General features: G+C 43.9%; 1 protein-coding gene across 27 annotated transcripts in view; it reads right to left on the reverse strand.

Moving 5' to 3' along the window:
• The window catches only part of camk2g2 (calcium/calmodulin-dependent protein kinase (CaM kinase) II gamma 2), a 106,934-nt gene extending 92,502 nt beyond the window's left edge, over positions 1 to 14,432 (reverse strand). For 8 of the 27 annotated variants that reach the window (XM_036984439.1, XM_036984373.1, XM_036984450.1 and 5 more), the window contains exons 1-2: positions 14,119 to 14,427; positions 11,993 to 12,087 (exon numbers count right to left, since the gene is read on the reverse strand). In XM_036984439.1, coding sequence (XP_036840334.1) covers positions 11,993 to 12,087; positions 14,119 to 14,183 — 160 coding nt within the window. In that variant the 5' untranslated portion in view covers positions 14,184 to 14,427. Of the gene's footprint in view, positions 1 to 11,992; positions 12,088 to 14,118 lie in introns of all 27 variants that reach the window. The other 19 variants (XM_036984398.1, XM_036984404.1, XM_036984379.1 and 16 more) reach the window with 7 other exon arrangements.
• Between the last annotated feature and the right edge of the window lie 9,903 nt (positions 14,433 to 24,335).

Raw genomic sequence — 24,335 nt, forward strand, 5'->3', positions numbered from 1 at the left:
GTGTGTATGTGCGTGCGCGTGCGTGCGTGCGTGCGTGCGTCTGTATTTGCATGTTATACAGTCTCAAGCGGATAAAGACAGACTTATAAAGAGAGAGAATAGACAAACATTTAGAGAACGATTATAAACTGGAGTTGAGGATTACACCCCCACATTACCCAATAGGGCCCTGCCTTATCTCTCACACAGAGAAACAATTGTGCTCAACGAAAGCATCCCTCACTCAACTATTTAGTGACTCTTGTTGGTGGCACAGACAGACTGAAAAAGGCTACAATAAACCAGCAGATTGTCCAGCAGCAGCACACAATGTTCGCCAGTGTAATCCTGTCCATTGGGAGTAGTTGTAGTGTTAGCCCAGGTCACAGCAGACTACCGGCCAATAAACATGGTCCTCTGCTCTGTTCTGTTAAATGGCTATATAAACTGAGCCATCCAAACAGAGCAGCAGCCAATGAAACCACTTTATACAACCGTTTAGTCATTAGGCCCCTGAATGTAAAAAAAAGAAACCCAGAAACACTCCACAGTTATAGTACTTATCTTGGGTAACTAAGTGTGGACTGTGTATATAGTATATAAAAGTGAGGTGTACTAGAGGGCTGGGCGATATATCGTGAAGACCAGTATACCGGTATGGATCCACATACAGGTAAGGATATTCACAATACCATCTATAACGATATTATGATACAGCACTAAATTGAATGAAAAGTTCTACAAATTGGACTATTTCGCTGTCAGTTATGTTGTTATAGTTGTTATAGTATAAAACCATCAGAATTGTAAAAAGGCCATTAAAACCACTTCAAGATTCATTTGTTGAGATTCAAGTACTCATCATAAACATATTTAGAACCTGTTTTATTCCGGAACATAAAATATCATACATAAATAAAATGCCATACTGTCAAAAAGGAGAAAAATATTGGTATATGTTGTTTTGGCCAAATAACATTTTATTGGTCTCGTACACATATTTAGCAGATGTTATCGCGGGTGTAGCAAAATGCTTATGTTCCTAGCTCCAACAGTGCCGTAATACCTAACAATACAAAACAATACACACAAATCCAGAAAACTAAAAGAAAGGAATTAAGAAATATAGAAATACCAGAACTAACAATGTCAGCATGTGGAATATAAATGTATATGTACTGTATATGATGGTGTATATAGACAGTATGGACAGCATATAAATATAAAAGGTGTGTACAGCAGTAGTTATCTAGGATGAGCTTTGACTAGAATACAGTATATACATAAAAAGTGGGTAAAACAGTATGTAAACATTATTAAAGTGACCAGTGCTCAATGACAAGGTACATATCGCCCAGCCCTAGTGTACTGTAGTGTAGTATGGTATACTATAGTAAATCATACTTTAGCATGTTTATATTTTGTGATTTCTGTATAATGTCTGGTGTTCTAGATCAATACAGGCCAGACTAGGTCAAGTAGACAGTAACAGTAGTGATAGTAGAATTGATCATTGCCAGGCGACAGGTTGATTGAGGCTGTCACGACGTGTCTCTGCGATCAGGCTGGGATTACCCTATTACGTGCCTCAGAGGCTCGGAGATCCACAGCCATGGCCTGGTCTGGCAGGCTCACTATGAAACGCAGGTACCTAATACTACACTACACACACTTGACACAGAAACCCTTTCCAACCACACAGAGGGAGGGAGGGAGGGAGGGAGAGTGGAAAAGAGAGAGGGAGTGTGTGCAGGGTACGCACGCGCACACAAACACCTCCACATCCAGAGCAACAATTCAGCACGCTTTTCAGAAAGGGCCTTGATTCTTCAGGGTAGTCATGGACCACCCCCCTCAGAGGAAGCAAAAAGAAAGTAGCAAACACAAACCCAGCAATTCTTCATACTGAAGCCAGGAATAAGGACACAGTTCTGCAGTGCGTGATGCTTCCTCATTCTGCCTGAATCCAGGGTAAATTGGACTGAACAGTGCCTGTACATCCCCACGTCCAGCCACCTACCCCTAACTATGAGTAATCATGACTTGACACTTCCCAGTTCTGGGCGTGAGGAGTTTTCATTCTCATTGGATTACACACACACACCCACACACACATCTCTGTTCCTTAATCTCTGGGGGTTGGAATTTCAGCCAAGCGGGTGGGCGGAGAGAGAGAGACACACGATTTCAGTTTTTTAAAGGGAGAAAAAAATACCAACTTCAGGCATTCAGTCTCTGTGCTGAGATAGATTCCATATTGCAGCAGCAGCAGAGGAATGACAAGTGGAGAAAAGCAATAAAAACCTGAGGCTTAGTACCCACAAATCAGGACTCCAGTATGACTCAAATACAGAAAACACTAAACACACAGTTGACCATAGAGAGCGTATATGAGGATTCCAGCAGAAGTAATTAATCAGATCCAGTCTAATATAATAGAGTGTAATGTAATGTCGTCTAATGGAATGTCACTAGTAGCGATCCCCACCACAGAACAAATGAGCACTTCATTTGTGAGGTCACTGTGTGAGTCAGAAAAGTACTGGCCGTGCTGAAAAAGATGCTGAGGAACAGAGGGACACTGTTCCCCAAAATGATCACATTTTCTTCAGTCACAAGCAAGCTACAAATTTGATCCCAAAGTAACTTTATATAAGTAATTAGTATTGTTCTTTTTTGGGGGGCCCATTTTGAAGGACAACATCAGTCTTTTAATAGCATTATCTGTAGGGATGAAATGATTCACCGATATGCATCGGTCCCTGGTTCAAATGTTTAAAATGCGAGTGCATCAGTCTGCTGGAGCTTGAACCGATCCAAATGAAGCATGCATCGGTAGGAAACCCATTCAAAAATTACGAATCTCTGCTTCTCTAACGCATTTTACTCATATAAATGTTTTCTGCCTTATTCCGAAAATACCTCTTATCTGTTGTGACTGAATTGATGTGTCCTCTCCTTCCTCCTATCAGACTTGTATGCATTTAACTGGGTATGACATTGATCTAGTCAAGTCAGATAACAACTGCTCACAGAGCGGGAGACGCAGCTGCTCGTGTCAACGAGAGGTAGGCGTACCCTAACCCTGCTCTAATATTCGTAGGCTTCATCTGCGCAGCACCTTCAGCATTCAGATGTTTGTAAAATGGCTTTCGCAATATTAAATCATAGGCTTTATTAATTGAGGGACAACCAATGTAATTTCCTGGGTCATTGTTACCAAATGTGCTGTAGAGAATTGCGTTTTACCGGTGGGGCTGTGTAGGCTACCGGAGTGACCACGACTCCATTTTGTTGATCCCTGCCTACAGACAGAAACTAAAACAAGAGGCTCCCACGCTGAGGTCTGTCCAACGCTGGTCAGACCAAGCTGACTCCACACTCCAAGACTGCTTCCATCACGTGGACTGGGATATGTTTCGTATTGCGTCAGATAACAATATTGACGAATACGCTGATTCGGTGTGCGAGTTCATTAGAATGTGCGTTGAAGATGTCGTTCCCATAGCAACGATTAAAACATTCCCTAACCAGAAACCGTGGATTGATGGCAGCATTCGCGTGAAACTGAAAGCGCGAACCACTGCTTTTAATCAGGGCAAGGTGTCTGGTAACATGACAGAATACAAACAGTGCAGCTATTCGCAAGGCTATCAAACAAGCTAAGCGTCAGTACAGAGACAAAGTAGAATCTCAATTCAACGGCTCAGACACAAGAGGCATGTGGCAGGGTCTACAGTCAATCACGGACTACAGGAAGAAATCCAGCCCAGTCACGGACCAGGATGTCTTGCTCCCAGGCAGACTAAATAACTTTTTTGCCCGCTTTGAGGACAATACAGTGCCACTGACACGGCCTGCAACGAAAACATGCGGTCTCTCCTTCACTGCAGCCGAGGTGAGTAAGACATTTAAACGTGTTAACCCTCGCAAGGCTGCAGGCCCAGACGGCATCCCCAGCCGCGCCCTCAGAGCATGCGCAGACCAGCTAGCCGGTGTGTTTACGGACATATTCAATCAATCCCTATACCAGTCTGCTGTTCCCACATGCTTCAAGAGGGCCACCATTGTTGGCCACCACTACCGCCCCGTAGCACTCACTTCCGTCATCATGAAGTGCTTTGAGAGACTAGTCAAGGACCATATCACCTCCATCCTACCTGACACCCTAGACCCACTCCAATTTGCTTACCGCCCAAATAGGTCCACAGACGATGCAATCTCAACCACACTGCACACTGCCCTAACCCATCTGGACAAGAGGAATACCTATGTGAGAATGCTGTTCATTGACTACAGCTCGGCATTCAACACCATAGTACCCTCCAAGCTCGTCATCAAGCTCGAGACCCTGGGTCTCGACCCCGCCCTGTGCAACTGGGTACTGGACTTCCTGACGGGCCGCCCCCAGGTTGTGAGGGTAGGCAACAACATCTCCTCCCCGCTGATCCTCAACACTGGGGCCCCACAAGGGTGCGTTCTGAGCCCTCTCCTGTACTCCCTGTTCACCCACGACTGCGTGGCCACGCACGTCTCCAACTCAATCATCAAGTTTGTGGACGACACAACAGTGGTAGGCTTGATTACCAACAACGACGAGACGGCCTACAGGGAGGAGGTGAGGGCCCTCGGAGTGTGGTGTCAGGAAAATAACCTCACACTCAACGTCAACAAAACTAAGGAGATGATTGTGGACTTCAGGAAACAGCAGAGGGAACACCCCCCTATCCACATCGATGGAACAGTAGTGGAGAGGGTAGCAAGTTTTAAGTTCCTCGTCATACACATCGCAGACAAACTGAATTGGTCCACTCACACAGACAGCATTGTGAAGAAGGCGCAGCAGCGCCTCTTCAACCTCAGGAGGCTGAAGAAATTTGGCTTGTCACCAAAAGCACTCACAAACTTCTACAGATGCACAATCGAGAGCATCCTGGCGGGCTGTATCACCGCCTGGTACGGCAACTGCTCCGCCCTCAACCGTAAGGCTCTCCAGAGGGTAGTGCGGTCTGCACAACGCATCACCGGGGGCAAACTACCTGCCCTCCAGGACACCTACACCACCCGATGTTACAGGAAGGCCATAAAGATCATCAAGGACAACAACCACCCGAGCCACTGCCTGTTCACCCCGCTATCATCCAGAAGGCGAGGTCAGTACAGGTGCATCAAAGCTGGGACCGAGAGACTGAAAAACAGATTCTATCTCAAGGCCATCAGACCGTTAAACAGCCACCACTAACATTGAGTGGCTGCTGCCAACACACTGACACTGACTCAACTCCAGCCACTTTAATAATGGGAATTGATGGGAAACGATGTAAATATATCACTAGCCACTTTACACAATGCTACCTTATATAATGTTACTTACCCTACATTATTCATCTCATATGCATACGTATATACTGTACTCTATATCATCGACTGTATCCTTATGTAATACATGTACCACTAGCCACTTTAACTGTGCCACTTTGTTTACACACTCATCTCATATGTATATACTGTACTCGATACCATCTACTGTATCTTGCCTATGCTGCTCTGTACCATCACTCATTCATATATCCTTATGTACATATTCTTTATCCCCTTACACTGTGTATAAGACAGTAGTTTTGGAATTGTTAGTTAGATTACTTGTTGGTTATTACTGCATTGTCGGAACTAGAAGCACAAGCATTTCGCTACACTCGCATTAACATCTGCTAACCATGTGTATGTGACAAATAAAATTTGATTTGATTTGATTTGACTCACATCTTGCTGATTGCACATCTAACTGCTGACTGGGGCTTATGATTACCAGGTTGAACTGGGTAAAGGTGTAATTTCACTTAGGACTGCAATAATTTTTGCGAGCCGGGAGAAGAGAACAGTTCTCCTTCATAAAGTTCCAAACGGTCAAACCATTTGCTTTTGAGACAGGGGTGGAATCCAAAACGGTGTTATATGAATAACCTCTTGAAACTAGGGGGCACTATTTTCATTTTTGGAAAAATAACGTTCCCAAAGTAAACAGGCTATTTTGTCAGGACAAGATGCTAGAATATGACAGCTTGGAATAGAAAACACTCTAAAGTTTCCAAAACTGTAAAAATATTGTCTGTGAGTATAACAGAACTGATATTGCAGGCGAAAGCCTGAGAAAAATCCAATCAGGAAGGGACTCTTATTTAGAAAGCTCTGCGTTCCTATGCGTCCCTATTGAGCAGTGAATGAGATATCAACCAGATTCCTTTTTCTATGGCTTCCCTAATGTGTCTAGTGTCACAATACATAGTTTCAGGCTTTTCATTTTGAAAAATGAGCCTGAACGACAACATTGCGTCAGTGGTCAGCTGGAGGCTCTCAGAGTGTTTTGTGCGTAAAAGACAAATGCGCCATTGTTTCTCTCTTTCCTACTAAGAAGCCACCTGTCCCGGTTGATATATTATCAAATAGATATTTGAAAAACACCTTGAGGATTGATTATAAAAAACGTTTGCCATGTTTCTGTCGATATTCTGGATCTAATTTTGAATATTTTTCGGCGTTGTCGTGACCGCAGTTTCCGGTGGATTTCTCAACCAAACGTGAAGTACAAACGGAGGTGTTTCAGCTATAAAAATAATCTTTATGGGACAAAATGAACATTTGCTGTCGAACTGGGAGTCTCATGAGTGAAAACATCCGAAGCTCATCAAAGGTAAACAATTTAATTTGATTGCTTTTCTGATTTTCGTGACCAAGCTGCCTGCTGCTAGCTAGGCATAATGCTATGCTAGGCTACCGATAAACTTACACAAATGCTTGTCTTGTTTTGGCTGTAAAGCATAATTTCAAAATCTGAGATGACAGGGTGATTAACAAAAGTCTGAGCTGTGTTTCAATATATTTCACTTGTGATTTCATGAATATGAATATTTTCTAGTAATATTTTTAGTCTGTTGCGTTATGCTAATTAGTGTCAGTTGATGACAATTCTCCCGGATCCGGGAGAGGGAGTTCCAAGACTGGCTATGTACTGTATGTCATATCTCATTTCGAAAGATAAATATTGACATACTCCTAGCGCAAAATATTATAATCTACTACATGACAGAGTTAATCAGTGGGTGATGAGCATTTAGATGCTCAGTCTGCCCTATTGCTCAGCTCACAAATTACATCAAGTACTATTTCAGAAGGTCCGGTCATACAAATTTCCTAGGTGGCAAATGTCCGGATGGATAATGTAATTTATCGCCATAGTAACAACCCCCCACTTCGCAAACCATGTGACCCGGACCTGTTCACATCCCTCTTGTTGGCGGAGAGAAAATGTTGCAGTTTTAAAGCTATTTGTTTTGCTGTTTTTAAGCAAATTTCCTGCAATTCTATGCATTCTCCATGTCGTATTTGTGCTTATATGATACCAGTGGTCAAAGCCCGACCGAGTAAGGAGAAATCATTCATTCATTCATACAACACACACACACACACACACCAGGGCCACTCAGCTCAGAAAAGTCACCTCAGACAGCTCCATCTATATCAGATATTCATTTAGAAATGAAAATGAATGTGTTCATGCAATAATTGTTAGTGCATTGAATCATATCGAACCAAATCGCATTGATTCGTTCCACTAATCAAATCGCACCGTATCGTTTCAAACTAAAAATATTGTTCCTGTATCATATCGGAGCCCATGTACACTACCAATCAAATGTTTGGAAACACCTATTCATTCAAGGGTTTTTCTTTATTTTTTACTATTTTCTACATTGTAGAATACTAGTGAAGACATCAAAACTATGAAATAACACATATGGAATCATGTAGTAACCAAAAAAGTGTTAAACAAATCAAAATATATTTAAAATTTGAGATTCTTCAAAGTAGCCACCCTTTGCCTTGATGACAGCTTTGCACAATACACTTTTGGTCCTTTAAAAAAACCTACAGTATGTAAAATATTGAGTTATATAGCTTGGAAAATAAACATGTGATTCTGGGTGACAACATAAGGCTGTTTGTTTCCAACATTAGGACTGTTTTCCTCAGGAAATGTAATCTGCCTCATGTTTTGTTCCCTTGCCACGATACCTCTGAGTATAATGATACTGGTATCATACAGTAGTTCCACAGAACCATGTCCTAACAATGCTAAATATGTGCAAATAGGGACTTTCCTTATGCATACACCTAATGATATCTCTTGAATCACAATAATCACCCAGCACACAAGATGCCTGGGAGAGGAAGGTCTATTAAGGACAGACTGAGAGAGAAAACAGGACAGAAGACTGGAAAAAGGCCTTTGCCATTCAGGCGTGAGAGAGAAGCCCCAGAAATACACATCCACACATAAGTGGTTAGTGACACACACACACACACACACACACACACACACACACACACACACACACACACACACACACACACACACACACACACACACACACACACACACACACACACACACACACACACACACACATGCACACACCCACACCTCCCCCCACTGCTGCCATCCAGTGAAAACACACTCTTGCTCCCCACTAATTGGCCTGTGTTTATGCCCCACAAAATAAGAAGGGGAATTGGCTGTATGAGGGGGCATTATGGTTATGTTATGATATTTCATCCCACATCTACCCTGATCCAAACCCTGCACCCACATACTCTCTCTTAAACACACACACACACACAGGGCTTGGTGTCATAAAAAATTCACAGTGTCTCTTTCGCTCTTTCTCTCTCTCTCTCTCTCTCTCTCTCCCTGTCTCTCTCTCTCTCTTTCCCTCCTCCCAATCTCTCTCCCTCCCTCCCTCTTTCTCTTGCTCTCTCCCCATCTCTCTCTCTCTCGATCTCTCTCTCTTCCTCTCCCTCAGTGTCCTCCTCTCCCAGATCAACTGCCGTATCGTGGCCCAGGCAGGCGTGTTATCAGGGAAGGCTTCCTCTGCGCTGCTTGCTGGAGGTCGATTGGCGGAGGCCTGATAAACGTGGCAGTACTGCCCTGGTGAATAGGACAAACTGAATTTTTTATGACACCGAGTGTGTGTGTGTGTGTGTGTGTGTGTGTGTGTGTGTGTGTGTGTGTGTTTGTGTGTGTGTGTGTGTGTGTGTGTGCGTGCGTGCGAGTGTGTGTGTGTGTGTGTGTGTGTGTGTGTGTGTGTGTGTGTGTGTGTGTGTGTGTGTGTGTGTGTGTGTGTGTGTGTGTGTGTGTGTGTGTGTTTAAGAAAGTGTGTGGATGAGATGTTACTGACTGTCAAAAGCCTTAATATGACAGACCACATTCAATATACGCCCAGTCCTACTGGCCTGGGCAGCTCAGCCTCAGAAACATACAATGACATAATCTTACAGACATGAGAGTTGATGGCCTGAAATAGTGCATTATGCAAAAGATGCACTGTGTATTAAACCAACCAATATGTACTTATGTAAAAAAAAATATTTTAAAAAGTGTTGTATAAAGGGGTGTGTGTGAGAGGGTTGACATCCAGCACCTCAGCTGACACTTCAAACACTCATCGGCTGGGCCGCATTTCACATGGTTTGGATTAAGAGTTGAAGTATTGACATTTGACAGCAGCTCTGGTAGACTGTCGCAATCAAATAGCCTGGAAGAGGACAGCTGAGGGAGAGGTATACTGTTGTTACCTCGCAGTCCAACCTACAGTAGATGCACACGCACGTGCGCGCACACGCACACACACACACACACACACACACACACACACACACACACACACACTGTCAGCTAATAACAGCAGCCTAAGCTTGTTTGTCTTCTCTAGATTGTTCCGTCTTTCTCCCTAGTTAATCTTATGCATAAATAAAGCGTTGCTGGCAGTGGAGGATCTGCCCCATGTCTAGATGGATGGTAGATCTGAGGGAAATTATTACAACTTCTGTTTCTGTAAAACACATTGGCATGTCCAGGGCCTTCAGCTCTGATTAAAGGGATATTGTGACAATTTATCTACTTTCCCAGTGTCAGATGAACTCATGGATACTATTTTTATGTCTCTGCGTGCAGTTTGAGGGAGGTTGACGGTAGTATCACAAGCAATTGCTAACTAGCATTAGCGGAAGGACTGGAAGAATCTGGGATCAGCTAGGGTTAGCGCAATCAGCTAGCTGATCCCATAGGCTTCCAGTATTTGCATGAATGCTAGTTAACAATGGATCGCAAAACTTCCTTAAACTTCCTTCAAACTGCACGCAGAGACATAAGAATGGGGCAGTGGGCATGAGGAGCTGTAGGGAGAAAAGCGCGGCAAGGGGATCTGACTTAACTTGGCCCTCCTCTCTTCTCCTTTATTCAGCTCAATAGGACTGGAGCGTTCCTCTCATTCCGTGCTATTCAACGTGATGAACAGTTTCAAGAACCCAGTTGCCAGGTTACTTGACGGGATCTCTGCCAGACGCAGCTGAAACACAGCAGATCTAATTACCAGTTGTTTTTTTAAAGGCAATTTTAAAGAAATTCTTTGTTTACTGGCCTATCCGTTGAGACCGTTGCAGAGGGGAAAGTGGGGCCTATTGTAATTCAGCTGGCATCCCCAGAGGATGCACAATCTCACACCCAGACCTGGCCTCTGTAATTCTCATAATAATCAAACAACCTCCACTCCCTCTCCATCGCCATAGCTAAAGCCCTCTCAAGTCATGGCAGGGAAGCCATTATCTGCAACAGTGTGGCCACTGTTGAGAAATTATTAAGACTTTTAGTTGAAGACTGCTTGGTTTAATAGGTCAATACCCAGTCAGCACAGCTACAGTAAGACTGTGCTTCAGGAAGATTTCTTCTTGGAGTCATTTACTGGCAGCCGGGCTTGACGCAAGCAAGGGCTTCGACAACAATGCCCCCGAAAAATTGATGACGCAAACATGGGATTGCAGTGTAATTACAGTCTAACAAGCATGGCGTAGTTATTTGGAGTTTCAGTAACCTTAGTCATTGCAATTTATGCACTAATGCGCGCAGTAACATAGACAGAACAGCCCAAAAAAAATCGAATTAACATCTCCATCACAATGTCAGGAGCAAACAAGAGATGGGCCCACTCGATACCCAAACGCACAAGTATTAGTAGTGTCCCGAAATAGATCCATAGCTTTTTGTCTCTGCTGCTGTAGCAGTGGCAGATTGGCCACGTCTGAGTATCTCCACGCAGTCCTCCTGGCCAAGGCTTGATTAGAGCAGATGTGACAGTCTCCTCCGGCCAAGAGGACGTGTTTTTCTGCCTGGACCCCATGTCTCTGATCAGGAGATCTCACAAGGTGGAAAGGGGGAGACATTGTGAGAGGCGTAACATAAACTGAAATTCACCAAAATTGCATAAGGACGTGAATTTACAGTCAACCCTTAATTATGGATTAAATTATCCCGTTCCTTGACTAAATCGTTTTGTGATAAGAGGTGAAGCCTCTTAAAGGTCACTTATTACTTTATGTATGGTCCAGATTTCTGTGAAGAAAATGTGAGCAGCAAAGAGTAGAATTGTGACTTCAGCTATGACTAAACAGCACAAAGGTGCTCCAGATGCTTCTAAAAGGCCTCTGGCAGTCTACATTCACATACACACTTGGTTTCTGAGGGCAGGAGTAGAGCATAAACGAATGCACCACACACAGACACAATGGCTGAGCTACTGTGTCGCGGGTAGGCAGGCACAGCAACAATATGTCCCGCTGGACAGGAACATCATGAGATGAATGCTTCTGTTTATCTCATTGAACAAGGAGCTCCCAAAAATATGCTGCACTTGCCTACACTATGCAACTTGGCAAACACCCTTTGACAAGTTTATGTATGTAATGTTAACCTAAACTGTAACTGTATTATGTTGCTTGAACTAGATATTTAATGGATCAAGAGCTTTCATGTGCACATGGGTAATTGAATAAACTAACAATGAGAAAACTACCTCCAGTGTCGATCTCCTATTGGACTATATCTGATAAGTCAAAACAATGCCACAGGCATCAATGCACTCAACATAGTAAGTGGTGTAATATTTCCCCTTTGTCTTACCTCTTGCTGAGAGTTTTTTCGTGTTGATAATTTTAGCAGCAAATTCCTGGCCGTTGGACTTTTTAACGCATCGCCGGACAACGGAGAAGGCGCCCCTGTAGCGAGACAAATGAATAAACAAAACAGCTACATGAGCTCAAGTCACAACTCTCACTACCGCAAACAAAATACAACCCACCAAAATCAGTACTGTGTCTAGTTCAATCCATCTCTGAGTAATAAAGAAAATGGTAGAAGGTCAAATTAGTGTTACAATTGACCCCACTCTCCCCTACATGTTTTAAATGAGAAACGTTGCAATATGACTAGGTTACAACTAATCAACTAATAGCCCATCACTGTGGTACACAGGTGCAAAAAGGCTAAACAAAGCAGTGCATGATGATAACTGTTGTTTGGCATGTGATAATAAAATGATGTATCATGTGATAGAGAGCAATAGTAATGGCGTATTTTTGTAGGCACTCACTCCATCATGGCTCATTGGCCAAAGCCTATGGAGAAACTAATGGGGTTTCGTCGTTTTTTGGGGGATAAACACTGAAAATAAGGTCTGTGGTAAACACAGGTTTGGGAGATTTTATACGTTTTGTTCTGATATAATTTTAATCAGCTGTCACTTTTTGTGAATTTTGAAGCAATTATGTAATCAAAACAGTCATGTTAAGTGACTAATAATATCTCATAGTACAAAATGTATAAGACCTCCTAAGCCTGTGTTAACCTCAGACTTTATTTTAATTGTTTATCACAAAACCCAATTAATTTCCCCCATAGGAAGGGCTGAACGAACCAGAGGTAACACATTTCCACACATTATGACACATTCTTATTTACAGTGACGGCCTACCCCGGCCAAACCCGGCCAAACCCTAACCCGGATGATGCTGGCCAATTATGTGCTGCCCTATGGGACTTCCAATCACAGCCAGTTGTGATACAGCCTGGAATCAAACCAGGGTCTGTAGTGACACCTCGAACACTGAGATGCAGTGCCTTAGACCGCTGCGCCACTCGGGAGCCCTTACTCGCTCCTTGTGCGTGAAAGTCAGCTCAGAGCAAATTGTAATGAGGAAGGGCTGAGTCATAAGCCTACACATGAACTACTGTGCAAAGAAACGTGCGCTATCTGAGATTATAAACTGGGTGGTTCGAGCCCTGAATGCTGACTGACAACCGTGATACCGCGGGTATGAAAAAACATGTATTTTTACTGCTCTAATTACGTTGGTAACCAGTTTAGCAAATCAAATCAAACCAAATTAAATGTTATTGGTCACATACACGTGTTTAGCAGATGCTATAGTGCATGTAGCGAAAGGCAGAGAACATACATTAGCCGCGGTATATTGGCCATATACCACAACCCCTCGTGCCTTGTGGCTTAAATAAACCAAAGCATGAGAAAATAACGAAAAGTCTACTGTAGGCTATCTGAATTGTGTAGTAAGCCTATCAAAAGTCTGTCTATATTATGATGTCATCATGCATACTTGAAACCGGAAAAAATGCTTATAGGTGGTTGGACGTACACCATTGCCACTGCTAACTGCAAAAAATAACGCAGACGGGTTACACAGTATTTGTCTACTTGGTGGTTTGTGTGTAGCAATTATTTGTTACAATGCACAGAATGAAACACAGTGGATACATTTTCGATGTGGATGACATAGTTATAGCTGTATATCGTTACACAAATGGAGCAGCATTCCTTCCTGCGTGGCTCACTACCAATTACAAAATAATACTGAAAAGTGAAATTATAATAAATAGATACGAGGAGAGGGTTCGGGGGTCTTTAAAATGATTTATACGAGAAAGTCCTGCCTTCAAATAAATCAACACTATATATATATAATCCGCTACATATCTATAAACACAGCCACGGTAAATTCGGTACAAATCGCATGCATGCTCAAGCCATTCGGTACTAGCTCAAGATATATTATAATAAAATGTTGTTCGACTATAAAACTGGCTTAATTAACGACCCGGGGGGGGGGGGGGTGCCTTCCCTGTTTTTGACAACCTGTCTTGTCAACAGTGGACTAGACATGCACAATGATAGTCTACAAAGCAGTACAGGAAAAGGTTAAATAGGACTATATAGTGTTAATGTAGCTTACTTTCCGAGCTCCTCGTACAGCTGATATTCGTCTGTAAATCTGGTCGAGGTTACAATTGTAGCCATGTTGTGCAGGAGGGTATCGCCTCTCGTTTCGGTGACTGCCTCGCTCAGGATTCGGGGGGAGATCTCGTAAACTCAAAGGGAGATACTAAAAAACTAAGATGTCTAAACGGGATCCTTGGGAGGACTCTGAACTCTGACGTCACCCAATTTAAGTTTACATTTAAAACGGTTAAGGTAGGGGTTAATGTTAAGTTTAGAGGTAGGTAAGGGTTATGGTCAAGATGAGGGTAAGGGTATGGGGTAAAGTCAGGGTTAGGGTTCAGGGCTTAGGGAAGGGACGTCCCAAGGATCTAAATTAGCATTAACCAGGGGAGAAGGCGGAGGAGAGCGATAGTAGCAGAGACGGAAGAGGAAGCGAGACACCCCACTCCCTCATTTTTTCTGGTTAAATTACCTTCAACTACACTACACAGAACAGCCAGCTGCTGTCGCGCTTGGTGTCTTTGGGAACAGAGAACTGACAATATTTTTCAATGGTAAACGGCTTGAGTGAACTGTCTTCATTTATCCACCATCTTTGGTAGTAGCCCTGGTGGTGATGGCTGTGGTAGAGGAAAAAGGCTAGCAACGCGAGATCCCTGGTCTCGAGCGCTACTGATCTAGGATCAGCTTCCTTTGCATAAATCCTTTAGGTATTATAAAGTTAAACTGACCCCAGATCATCTCAAATGGACGGCATTATCCTACAAGGGAAGGCAAGAGGTAAAGTGAAAAGATATGGCAGCCCAAAATGAGCGATCACATTAAATTACAATCTAAATGTAAGTGTTGCAGATTTCCCATATTTGTCAGTATATGCATTTGAACTGTAAATATACTGTAAAGATAGGCCTGTGCCTACTATTAAGATATTTATCTGGAAAATCATAGTATGAAGTGACTAGGCCTTCCAGTAGGCCTTGACTGATTTTTGTTGATGTTGTAGGTTGAAATGGATCTATCAGGAGTAACACTGACATGCCCTGCATTGAAATTGATTTGATCACAATCAAACACATCTTGAAAAAAGCACGCATATAAACGGCGCTGGAGGGAATGACACCCTTTTTACGGGTTCCTGCCCAATTGTGCTATTTTGTGTATTTATTTGCGCTGATCTTAATTTTTTGGTACATGATGTTTCCACCATTGTTTCCTATGACCGAAAATAGCTTTTGGACATCAGAACAGCTATCCCTAACCTCCATTTGGACGAGGACTTCTACTTCAATGAGTCAGAGGCAAAATACATATTGATTATTGCAACCAGACCCAAATCCCCGACACTCGAAGAAGGAGATGACGCTATAGAGTCCGGGGTGCGGGATACCTGATGAGACTATGTTGGAGAGTGGATAAATCGCCTCTTCCCTCTGTTCTATTGGAAAACGTGCAGTCACGGGAGAATAAACTGGATGAGCTCTGTTTGAGACTACCTTATCAAAATGCTCTGAAGAACTGTAATATCCTATGCTTCTCAGAGTCGTGACTGAACAAGGACATGGTAAATATAAATCTAGCTGGTTTTTCTATACATCGGCTGGACAGAACGACTGCGTCGGAGAAGCTCAGATGAGGTGGTGTGTGTCTCTTTGTTAAAAATAACTGGGGCATGATCTCTAATATAAGGAAGTCTCGAGGTTCTTCTCACCTGAGTTAGAATACCTCATGATAAGCTGTAGACCACACTATTTACCAAGAGAGTTTTCATCTATATTTTTTGTAGCGGTCCATTTACCACCACAAACCGATGCTGGCACTAAGACAGCACTCAACATGCTATATAGGGCTATAAGCGAACAAGAAAATGCTCACCCAGAGGCGGCGCTCCTAGTGTCTGGTGAATTTAATGCTTGAAAACTGCAATCCTTTTACACTATTTTTTACCAGCATGTCACCTGTGCAATTAGAGGCAAAAAAACCTCTAGATCCCCTTTACTCCACACACAGAGACGCATACAGAGCTCGACCTCACCCTCCATTTGGCAAATCTGAATATAACTCTATCCTCCTGATTCCTGCATAAAAACAAAGACAAAACAAAGCTCAATCAGGAAGTACCAGTGACTCGCTCAATACGGAAGTGGTCCACTGAAGTGGATGCTAAGTTACAGGACTGTTTCACTAGCATAGACTGGAATATGTTCCGGGATTCATCCGATGGCATTGAAGAGTTTACCACATCAGTCACCAGCTTCATTAATAAGTGCATCAACAACATTGTCCCTACAGTGACTGTACGTACCACAGGACGTTTCCATGTGTTTGAAACCATTCCATTCACTCAATTCCTGCCATTATTATGAGCCATCCTCCCCTCAGCAGCCTCCTGTGGTACATATCCCAACCAGAAGCCATGGATTACAGGCAACATCTGCACTGAGCTAAAGGCTTAGAGTTGCCGCTTTCAATGAGCAGGACACTAATCCGGACGCTTATAAGACATCCCGCTACGCCCTTCGACGAACTATCAAACAGGCAAAGTGTCAATAAAGGACCAACATCGAATCCTACTACACCAGCTCTGACGTTCGTTGGATGTGGCAGGGCTTGCAAACTATCACGGATTACAAAGGGAAACACAGCCGCAAGCTGTCCAGTGATGGGAGCCTACCAAACAAGCTAAATAAACTCTACGCATGCTTCGAGGATAGCAACACTGAACTATGCACGAGACTACCAGCTGTTCCAGACAACTGTGTGATCACGCTCTCCGTAGCCGATGTGAGTAAGACCTTTAAACAGGTTAACATTCATAAAGCCGCAAGGCCGGACGGATTACCAGGACCGTACTCAGAACATGCGCTGACCATCTGGAAAGTGTCTTCACTGACATGTTTCAAACAGACCACCATAGTCCCTGTGCCCAAGAACACCAAGGTAACCTGTCTAAATGACTATCACCCCGTAGCACTCACCTCTGTAGCCATGAAAATGCTGGTCATGGCTCACATCAACACCATCATTCCAGACACCCTGGAACCACTCCAATTCACATACCGCCCCAACAGATCCAAAGAGGACGCAATCTCTATTGCACTCCACACTGCCCTTTCCCACCTGGGCAAAAGGAACACCTACATGAGAATGCTGTTCATTGACTACAGCTCAGCGTTCAACACCATTGTGCCCTCCAAGCTCATCACTAAGCTAAGGACCCTGGGATTAAACACCTCCCACAGCAACTGGATCCTGGACTTCCTGACGTACCGCCCCCAGGTGGTGAGGGTAGGCAACAACACATCCACCACACTGACCCTCAACACAGGGGCCCCATAGGGGTGCGTGCTTAGTCCCTTCTTGTGCTCCCTGTTCACCCATGGCTGCGTGGCCGCGCATGACTCCAACACCATCATTTTGCAGACAACACAAGGCTGGTAGGTCTGATCACTGACGACAATGGGGCAGCCAACAGGGAGGAGGTCAGAGATCTGGAAGTGTTGTGCCAGGACGACAACCTCTCCCTCAATGTCAACAAGACAAAGGAGCTGATCGTGGACTACGCTGATCGTGGACTAGATTTGTCATGGGTCCTCAGATCCTCAAAAATGTCTACAGCTGCACCATTGAGAGCATTTTGACTAGCTACATCACCACTTGGTATGGCACTGCTTGGCATCTGACCGCAAGGCGCTACAGAGGGTAGTGCGTACGGCCCAGTACATCACTGGGGCCGAGCTCCCTGCCATCCAGAACCTCGATACCAAGAGGTGTCAGAGGAAGACCCTAAACATTTGCAAAGATTCCAGCCATCGAAGTCATAGACTGATGCACCAAGTCTGGAACCAACAGGACCCTGAATAGCTTCTACCCTCAAGCTATAAGACCGCTAAATAGTTAGCTAAATAATTAACCAACCTTTTTTGCAATAATCTCTTTTGACTCCTCACCTACACTGCTGTCACTGTTTGTTATTTATCCTGTTGCCTAGTCACTTTATCTCTACCTATATGTAGATATCTACCCCAACAACTTTGTACCCCTGCACATCAACTTGGAACTGGTACCCCGCGTATATAGCCAAGGTATCGTTACTCATTGTGTATTTCCATGTTTTGTGTTGTTGGGAAGGCCCCTTAAGTAAGCATTTCGCTGTTAATCTACACCTGTTGTTTACGAAGCATGTGACAAATACAGTTCGATTCAATTCGAGCAAATTCATGTCTGCCCTGTCTCTCAGAACGTCTGATTCCCAGGCCACTCTAAGGCTCAACCTTCCTTTCAGATCGCAACGCTGTCTTTGCATGTCACCTTCACACCCAACCACACATTTCCTCCTGTCCTGCACCATGTTCCTACTGATGGCCTTTCAGCATCTTCCTCTGTTTGCCCTGACTATACTGTAAGCTGTGGGATGGAGCTCCTCTACCATCTCCTGACATACGTGTGTAGAGCACAGCCGATAAGTAGAGAATGGGCAAGGATTCAAAAGCTGAGAGCATGGTCTTCATCATCAGCATGCCCTCCCTGTGTCCAGCTGCCACCGGCCTCCCCCAGCTTCCATATTCACCCAAGGGATATGTGACTCCCATCTCTCCAGGAGTCTGGAAGAGCTGCCTACTGTAGCATTCATTATCTGTGCTACTGTCTCCATCATAACGCGCCCATAAACCAGAGAGCTGCTGCTGTGAAAGAGAAATCTGTGTCTTGTCCCTCTGGGGTTATAGGTTGAGCAAATTGAAAAAATGAATTGTTGTTTTTGTCTTAGCGTAGTATTAAAAGTTGCACTATGCAGAAATCGCTCCACCATTTCCTGGTTACTAAAACTCTAATAGTTTGCCTAATTTCAGATTTTGTGACAAAATAAGATAGTATAGTGTAGAGAATCATTGTACCATCTAAACCCCTGTGAAAAATATTTTGCATAACCAAAAATATTGTTGTTTCAGCTGGTTGAAGCTGGTGTACAAAACCGAAAGTAAAAGAAGCAAAAACAAAACTTAAGAATGGGAAGCAAATAAATAATGCACATAGAACATATCTACCAGGTCTTAGACTAGCTTTCAAGTAGAATGATAGCTCTATAACTCACATTTCTATGTGAATTTGGTAGGGTTGCCCAAAAAGTTAGTATTGCCACGTTAACTGTAGGTTGTTGGAGCATCATTTTTAAAAGACTGAATTGAATTATGCCTGTTATGTAATATCATGCTCGCTGTAAAGGTTTATCTTAGCTTTAATGATTTTATTATGAAGAGTGTTAATAGGACTTGTTCACAGCATGTCTGTGCACACATGCGTGCAACTGTAGAGAGAGAGAGACAGACAGACAGACAGACAGACAGACAGACAGACAGAATGCTCTGCAAGTGTTTTTGTATACAGCTGTGCTTCTGTACAACAATGTCTGTTCAGAGAAATTACAGTGCATTATGGAGGTATTCAGACCCCTTGACTTTTTCCAGATTTTGGTACATTACAGCCTTATTCTAAAATTGATTTTCCCCTCCATCTACACACAATACCCCATAATGACAAAGCAAAAACAGGTTTTTAGAATTTTTTTCACATTTATATAAAATTCAAAACAGAAATATCACATTTACGTACAGTGCCAGTCATAAGTTTGGATACACCTTCTCATTCAAGGGGTTTTCTTTATTTTTTAAAAACGTTTACATTGTAGAATAATAGTGAACACATCAAAACTATGAAATAACACATATGGAATTATGTAGTAACAAAAAAGTTTTAAACAAATCAAAATATGTTTTATATTTGAGATTCTTCAAAGTAGCCACCCATTTCCTTGATGACAGCTTTGCACACTCTTGGCATTCTCTCAACCAGGTTCATGAGGTAGTCACCTGGAATGCATTTAAATTAACAGGTGTGCTTTGTTAAAAGTTCATTTGTGAAATTTCTTTCCTTCTTAATGCATTTGAGCAGTCAGTTGTGTTGTGACAAGGTAGGGGTGGTATACAGAAGATAGCCCTATTTGGTAAAAGACCAAGTCCATATTATTTTTTTTTGGTTTCTACATAATTTAATGTGTGTTTGTTAATAGTTTTGGTGTCTTCACTATTATTTTACAATGTGGAAAATAGTAAAACATTAAGAAAAAACCTTGAAAGAGTAGATGTGTCCAAACTTTTGAATGGTACTGTAAGTATTCAGACCCTTTAATCAGTGCTTTGTTGAAGCACCTTTGGCAGCGATTATAGCCTCATGTCTTCTTGTTTATGACAAAACAAGCTTGGCACACCTGTATTTGGGGAGTTTCTCCCATTCTTTTCTGCAGATCCTCTCAACCTCTGTCAGATTGGATGGGGAGCTTCACTGCACAAATATTTTCAGGTCTCTCCAGAGATGTTCGATCTGGTTCAAGACCCTACATTATTCATCTCATATGCATACGTATATACTGTACTCTATATCATCGACTGTATCCTTATGTAATACATGTATCACTAGCCACTTTAAACTATGCCACTTTGTTTACATACTCATCTCATTTGTACATACTGTACTCGATACCATCTACTGTATCTTGCCTATGCTGCTCTGTACCATCACTCATTCAAATATCCTTATGTACATATTCTTTATCCCCTTACACTGTGTACAAGACAGTAGTTTTGGAATTGTTAGTTAGATTACTTGTTATTACTGCATTGTCGGAACTAGAAGCACAAGCATTTCGCTACACTCGCATTAACATCTGCTAACCATGTGTATGTGACAAATAAAATTTGATTTGATTTGATTTGAAGTCCGGATTCTGGCTGGGCACCTCAAGGACATTCAGAGACTTGTCCCACTCTGGAGTAGGTTTTCGTCAAGGATCTCGCTGTACTTTGCTCATCTTTCCCTCGATCCTGACTAGTCTCCCAGTCCCTGCTGCTGAAAAACATTCCCACAGCATGATGCTGCCACCACCATGCTTCACCGTAGGGATGGTGCCAGGTTTCCTCCAGACATGTGTCAGAATGTGTGCGTACTGGTAGCGAAGTCAGGTGCAGGAGAGCAGAGATTTGTGAACAGGCGCACACTCTATTTAGGCAAAAGTGCAAAACGCGCAAAACAGTCACAAGGATTACGTTTAACAATAAACCTCTTCGTGAAAAATAACACAGAAAAAACAATCCAGTCTGACGCGTCAACAATACACACGTAACACAAACAATCTTACACAAAGACATGATGGGGAACAGAGGAATAAATACATGCAGATTGATTGCGGAATGAAAATCAAATGGATACATGAAAAATGGAGCGGCGATGGCTAGAAAGCCGGCCATGTCGAACGCCGCCCGAACAAGGAGAGGAGTTGACTTCGGCAGAAGTTGTGACAACGTGACGGTTGGCATTCAAACCAAAGAGTTCAATCTTGGTTTCATCAGACCAGAGAATTGTGTTTCTCATGGTTGGAGTCCTTTAGGTGTCTTTTGGCAAACTTCAAGCGGGATGTCATGTGCCTTTAACTGAGGAGTGTCTTCCGTCTGGCCACTCTACCATAAAGGCCTGATTGGTGGAGTGCTGCAGAGATGGTTGTCCTTCTGGAAGGTTCTCCCATCTCCACAGAGGAACTCTGGAGTTCTCTCAGAGTGACCATTGGGTTCTTGGTCATCTCCCTTACCCCAGATTGCTCTGTTTGGCCGGGAAGCCAGCTCTAGGAAGAGTCTTGGTGGTTCTAAACTTCTTCCATTTAAGAATGATGGAGGCCACTGTGTTCTTGGGGACCTTCAATGCTGCAGACATTTTGTGGTACCCTTCCCCAGATCTGTGCTTCGACACAATCCTGTTTCGGAGCGCTACGGACAATTCCTTCGACCTCATGGCTTAGTTTTTGCTTTGACATGCACTGTCAACTGTGGGACTGTCACGCCCTGATCTGTTTCACCTGTCTTTGTGATTGTCTCCATCCTCCTCCAGGTGTCGCCCATCTTCCCCATTATCCCCTGTGTATTTATACCGGTGTTCTCTGTTTGTCTGTTGCCAGTTCGTCTTGTTTGTCCAGCTTACCAGTGTTTGTCCTGTCAGTTCCTGTTTTTCCCAGCCTCTCTTTTTCTCGCCATCCTGGTTTTGACCCTCGCCTGTCCCGTCTTTGTACCTTCCTGCCTGACCCTGTGCCTGCCTGCCGACTGGTACCCTTGCCCCATCTCTGGATTATTGACCCCTGCCTGCCTTGACCTGTCTCTTGTCTGCCCCTTGGACTATTAAACAATTGTTTATTCAACGTGTCTGCATCTGGTTCTTCCCTTGATTCCTGATTGGGACCTTAGGTGTGTGCCTTTTCAAATCCTGTCTAATCAATTGAATTTACCACACGTGGACTAATCAAGTTGTAGAAACAACTCAAGGATGATCAATGGAAACAGGACGCACCTGAGCTTGATTTCGAGTCTCATAGCAAAGGGTCTGAAGTAAGGTATTTCTGTTTTTTTTTTTTTTTTACTTTCCCGAAGGCACTGTATCTTTATTTGTCAGTGTGTGTTAAGCAATCAGTGTTTGTATGTTTTTTGTTGTTGAGAGATATAGTGTTAATATGTGCCTGTTTGTGAGTGCATTTCTCTCACTGACGCAATGCTTTGTTTCTGTACTGGGCATGCCTTTTACAGGCAGGCAGCATTGTGGAGGGAGAGTGCCAGTGATTACAGAGTGTTTGCGGTGAACACAGGAGCTCTGGCTTCTTCTGTAATTACAGGGAGGCAGACTGATATGAAAGCCTAATTAGAGCGGTGCAGAGGTGCCTCAATATTAATTGCAGCATTTTCTGTGATGTTCCTGTCGGACGAGACTTCAGCAGGCGGTGTGCTGGGTTGAGTGGTGGGTGGTAACAGTGGGATGTCAGATCCTGGGAGGAGAGAGGGAGGATGAGAGAGGGAAGAGGAGAGAGGGAGGAGGAGAGAGGGAAGAGAAGAGAGGGAGGAGGAGAGAGGGAAGAGGAGAGAGGGAAGAGGAGAGAGGGAGGAGGAGAGAGGGGGGAGGAGGAGAGGGAGGAGGAGAGAGGGAGGAGGAGAGAGGGAGGAGGAGAGAGGGAAGAGGAGAGAGGGAAGAGGAGAGAGGGAAGAGGAGAGAGGGAGGAGGAGAGAGGGAAGAGGAGAGAGGGAGGAGGAGAGAGGGAGGAGGAGAAAGGGAGGAGGAGAGAGGGAAGAGGAGAGGGAGGAGGAGAGAGGGAAGAGGAGAGAGGGAAGAGGAGAGAGGGAGGAGGAGAGAGGGAAGAGGAGAGGGAGGAGGAGAGAGGGAAGAGGAGAGATGGAGGAGGAGAGATGGAAGAGGAGAGGGAGGAGGAGAGATGGAAGAGGAGAGGGAGGAGGAGAGAGGGAAGAGGAGAGATGGAGGAGGAGAGAGGGAAGAGGAGAGGGAGGAGGAGAGATGGAAGAGGAGAGGGAGGAGGAGAGAGGGAAGAGGAGAGATGGAGGAGGAGAGAGGGAAGAGGAGAGGGAGGAGGAGAGAGGGAAGAGGAGAGATGGAGGAGGAGAGAGGGAAGAGGAGAGAGGGAGGAGGAGAGAGGGAAGAGGAGAGATGGAGGAGGAGAGAGGGAAGAGGAGAGAGGGAGGAGGAGAGAGGGAAGAGGAGAGGGAGGAGGAGAGAGGGAAGAGGAGAGAGGGAAGAGGAGAGGGAGGAGGAGAGAGGGAAGAGGAGAGAGGGAAGAGGAGAGATGGAGGAGGAGAGAGGGAAGAGGAGAGGGAGGAGGAGAGAGGGAAGAGGAGAGATGGAGGAGGAGAGAGGGAAGAGGAGAGGGAAGAGGAGAGATGGAGGAGGAGAGATGGAGGAGGGGGAGTTGCGCTGTTAGCCACTTTCCCCTCTGCCAAAGAAAAGCTGTATGTATCATGGGTGAAGGAAGGCATCTGCCTAATATGGAAAAACAGTGTCCGATTCAGTGCCCTTTGACATCTCCTGAATGTAACCCATTTCATTTACCTTCATTTAACTAAGCAAGTCAGTTATTTTCAATGACAGCCTAGGAACAGTGAGTTAACTGCCTTGTTCAGGGGCAGAACAACAGATTTTTACCTCGTCAGCTCAGGGATTTGATCATGGGACCTTTTGATATGCCTTCACCTAAGGTACTGTATACCAATTATAACACTTACCGCTTCACAACTCTCTCTTTCAGAGGAAAGTAAAAAGGACTGTACTCAATTCTGCACTTCTTTCCAAATGCCTGTTTGTTATCACTCTATCTACACAGAGTAAGGCTGAGCATGACATTGTTATCACCAACGA

Source organism: Oncorhynchus mykiss, chromosome 1 (genome assembly GCF_013265735.2).
Source record: "Oncorhynchus mykiss isolate Arlee chromosome 1, USDA_OmykA_1.1, whole genome shotgun sequence".
NCBI classification, from domain to species: domain Eukaryota; kingdom Metazoa; phylum Chordata; class Actinopteri; order Salmoniformes; family Salmonidae; genus Oncorhynchus; species Oncorhynchus mykiss.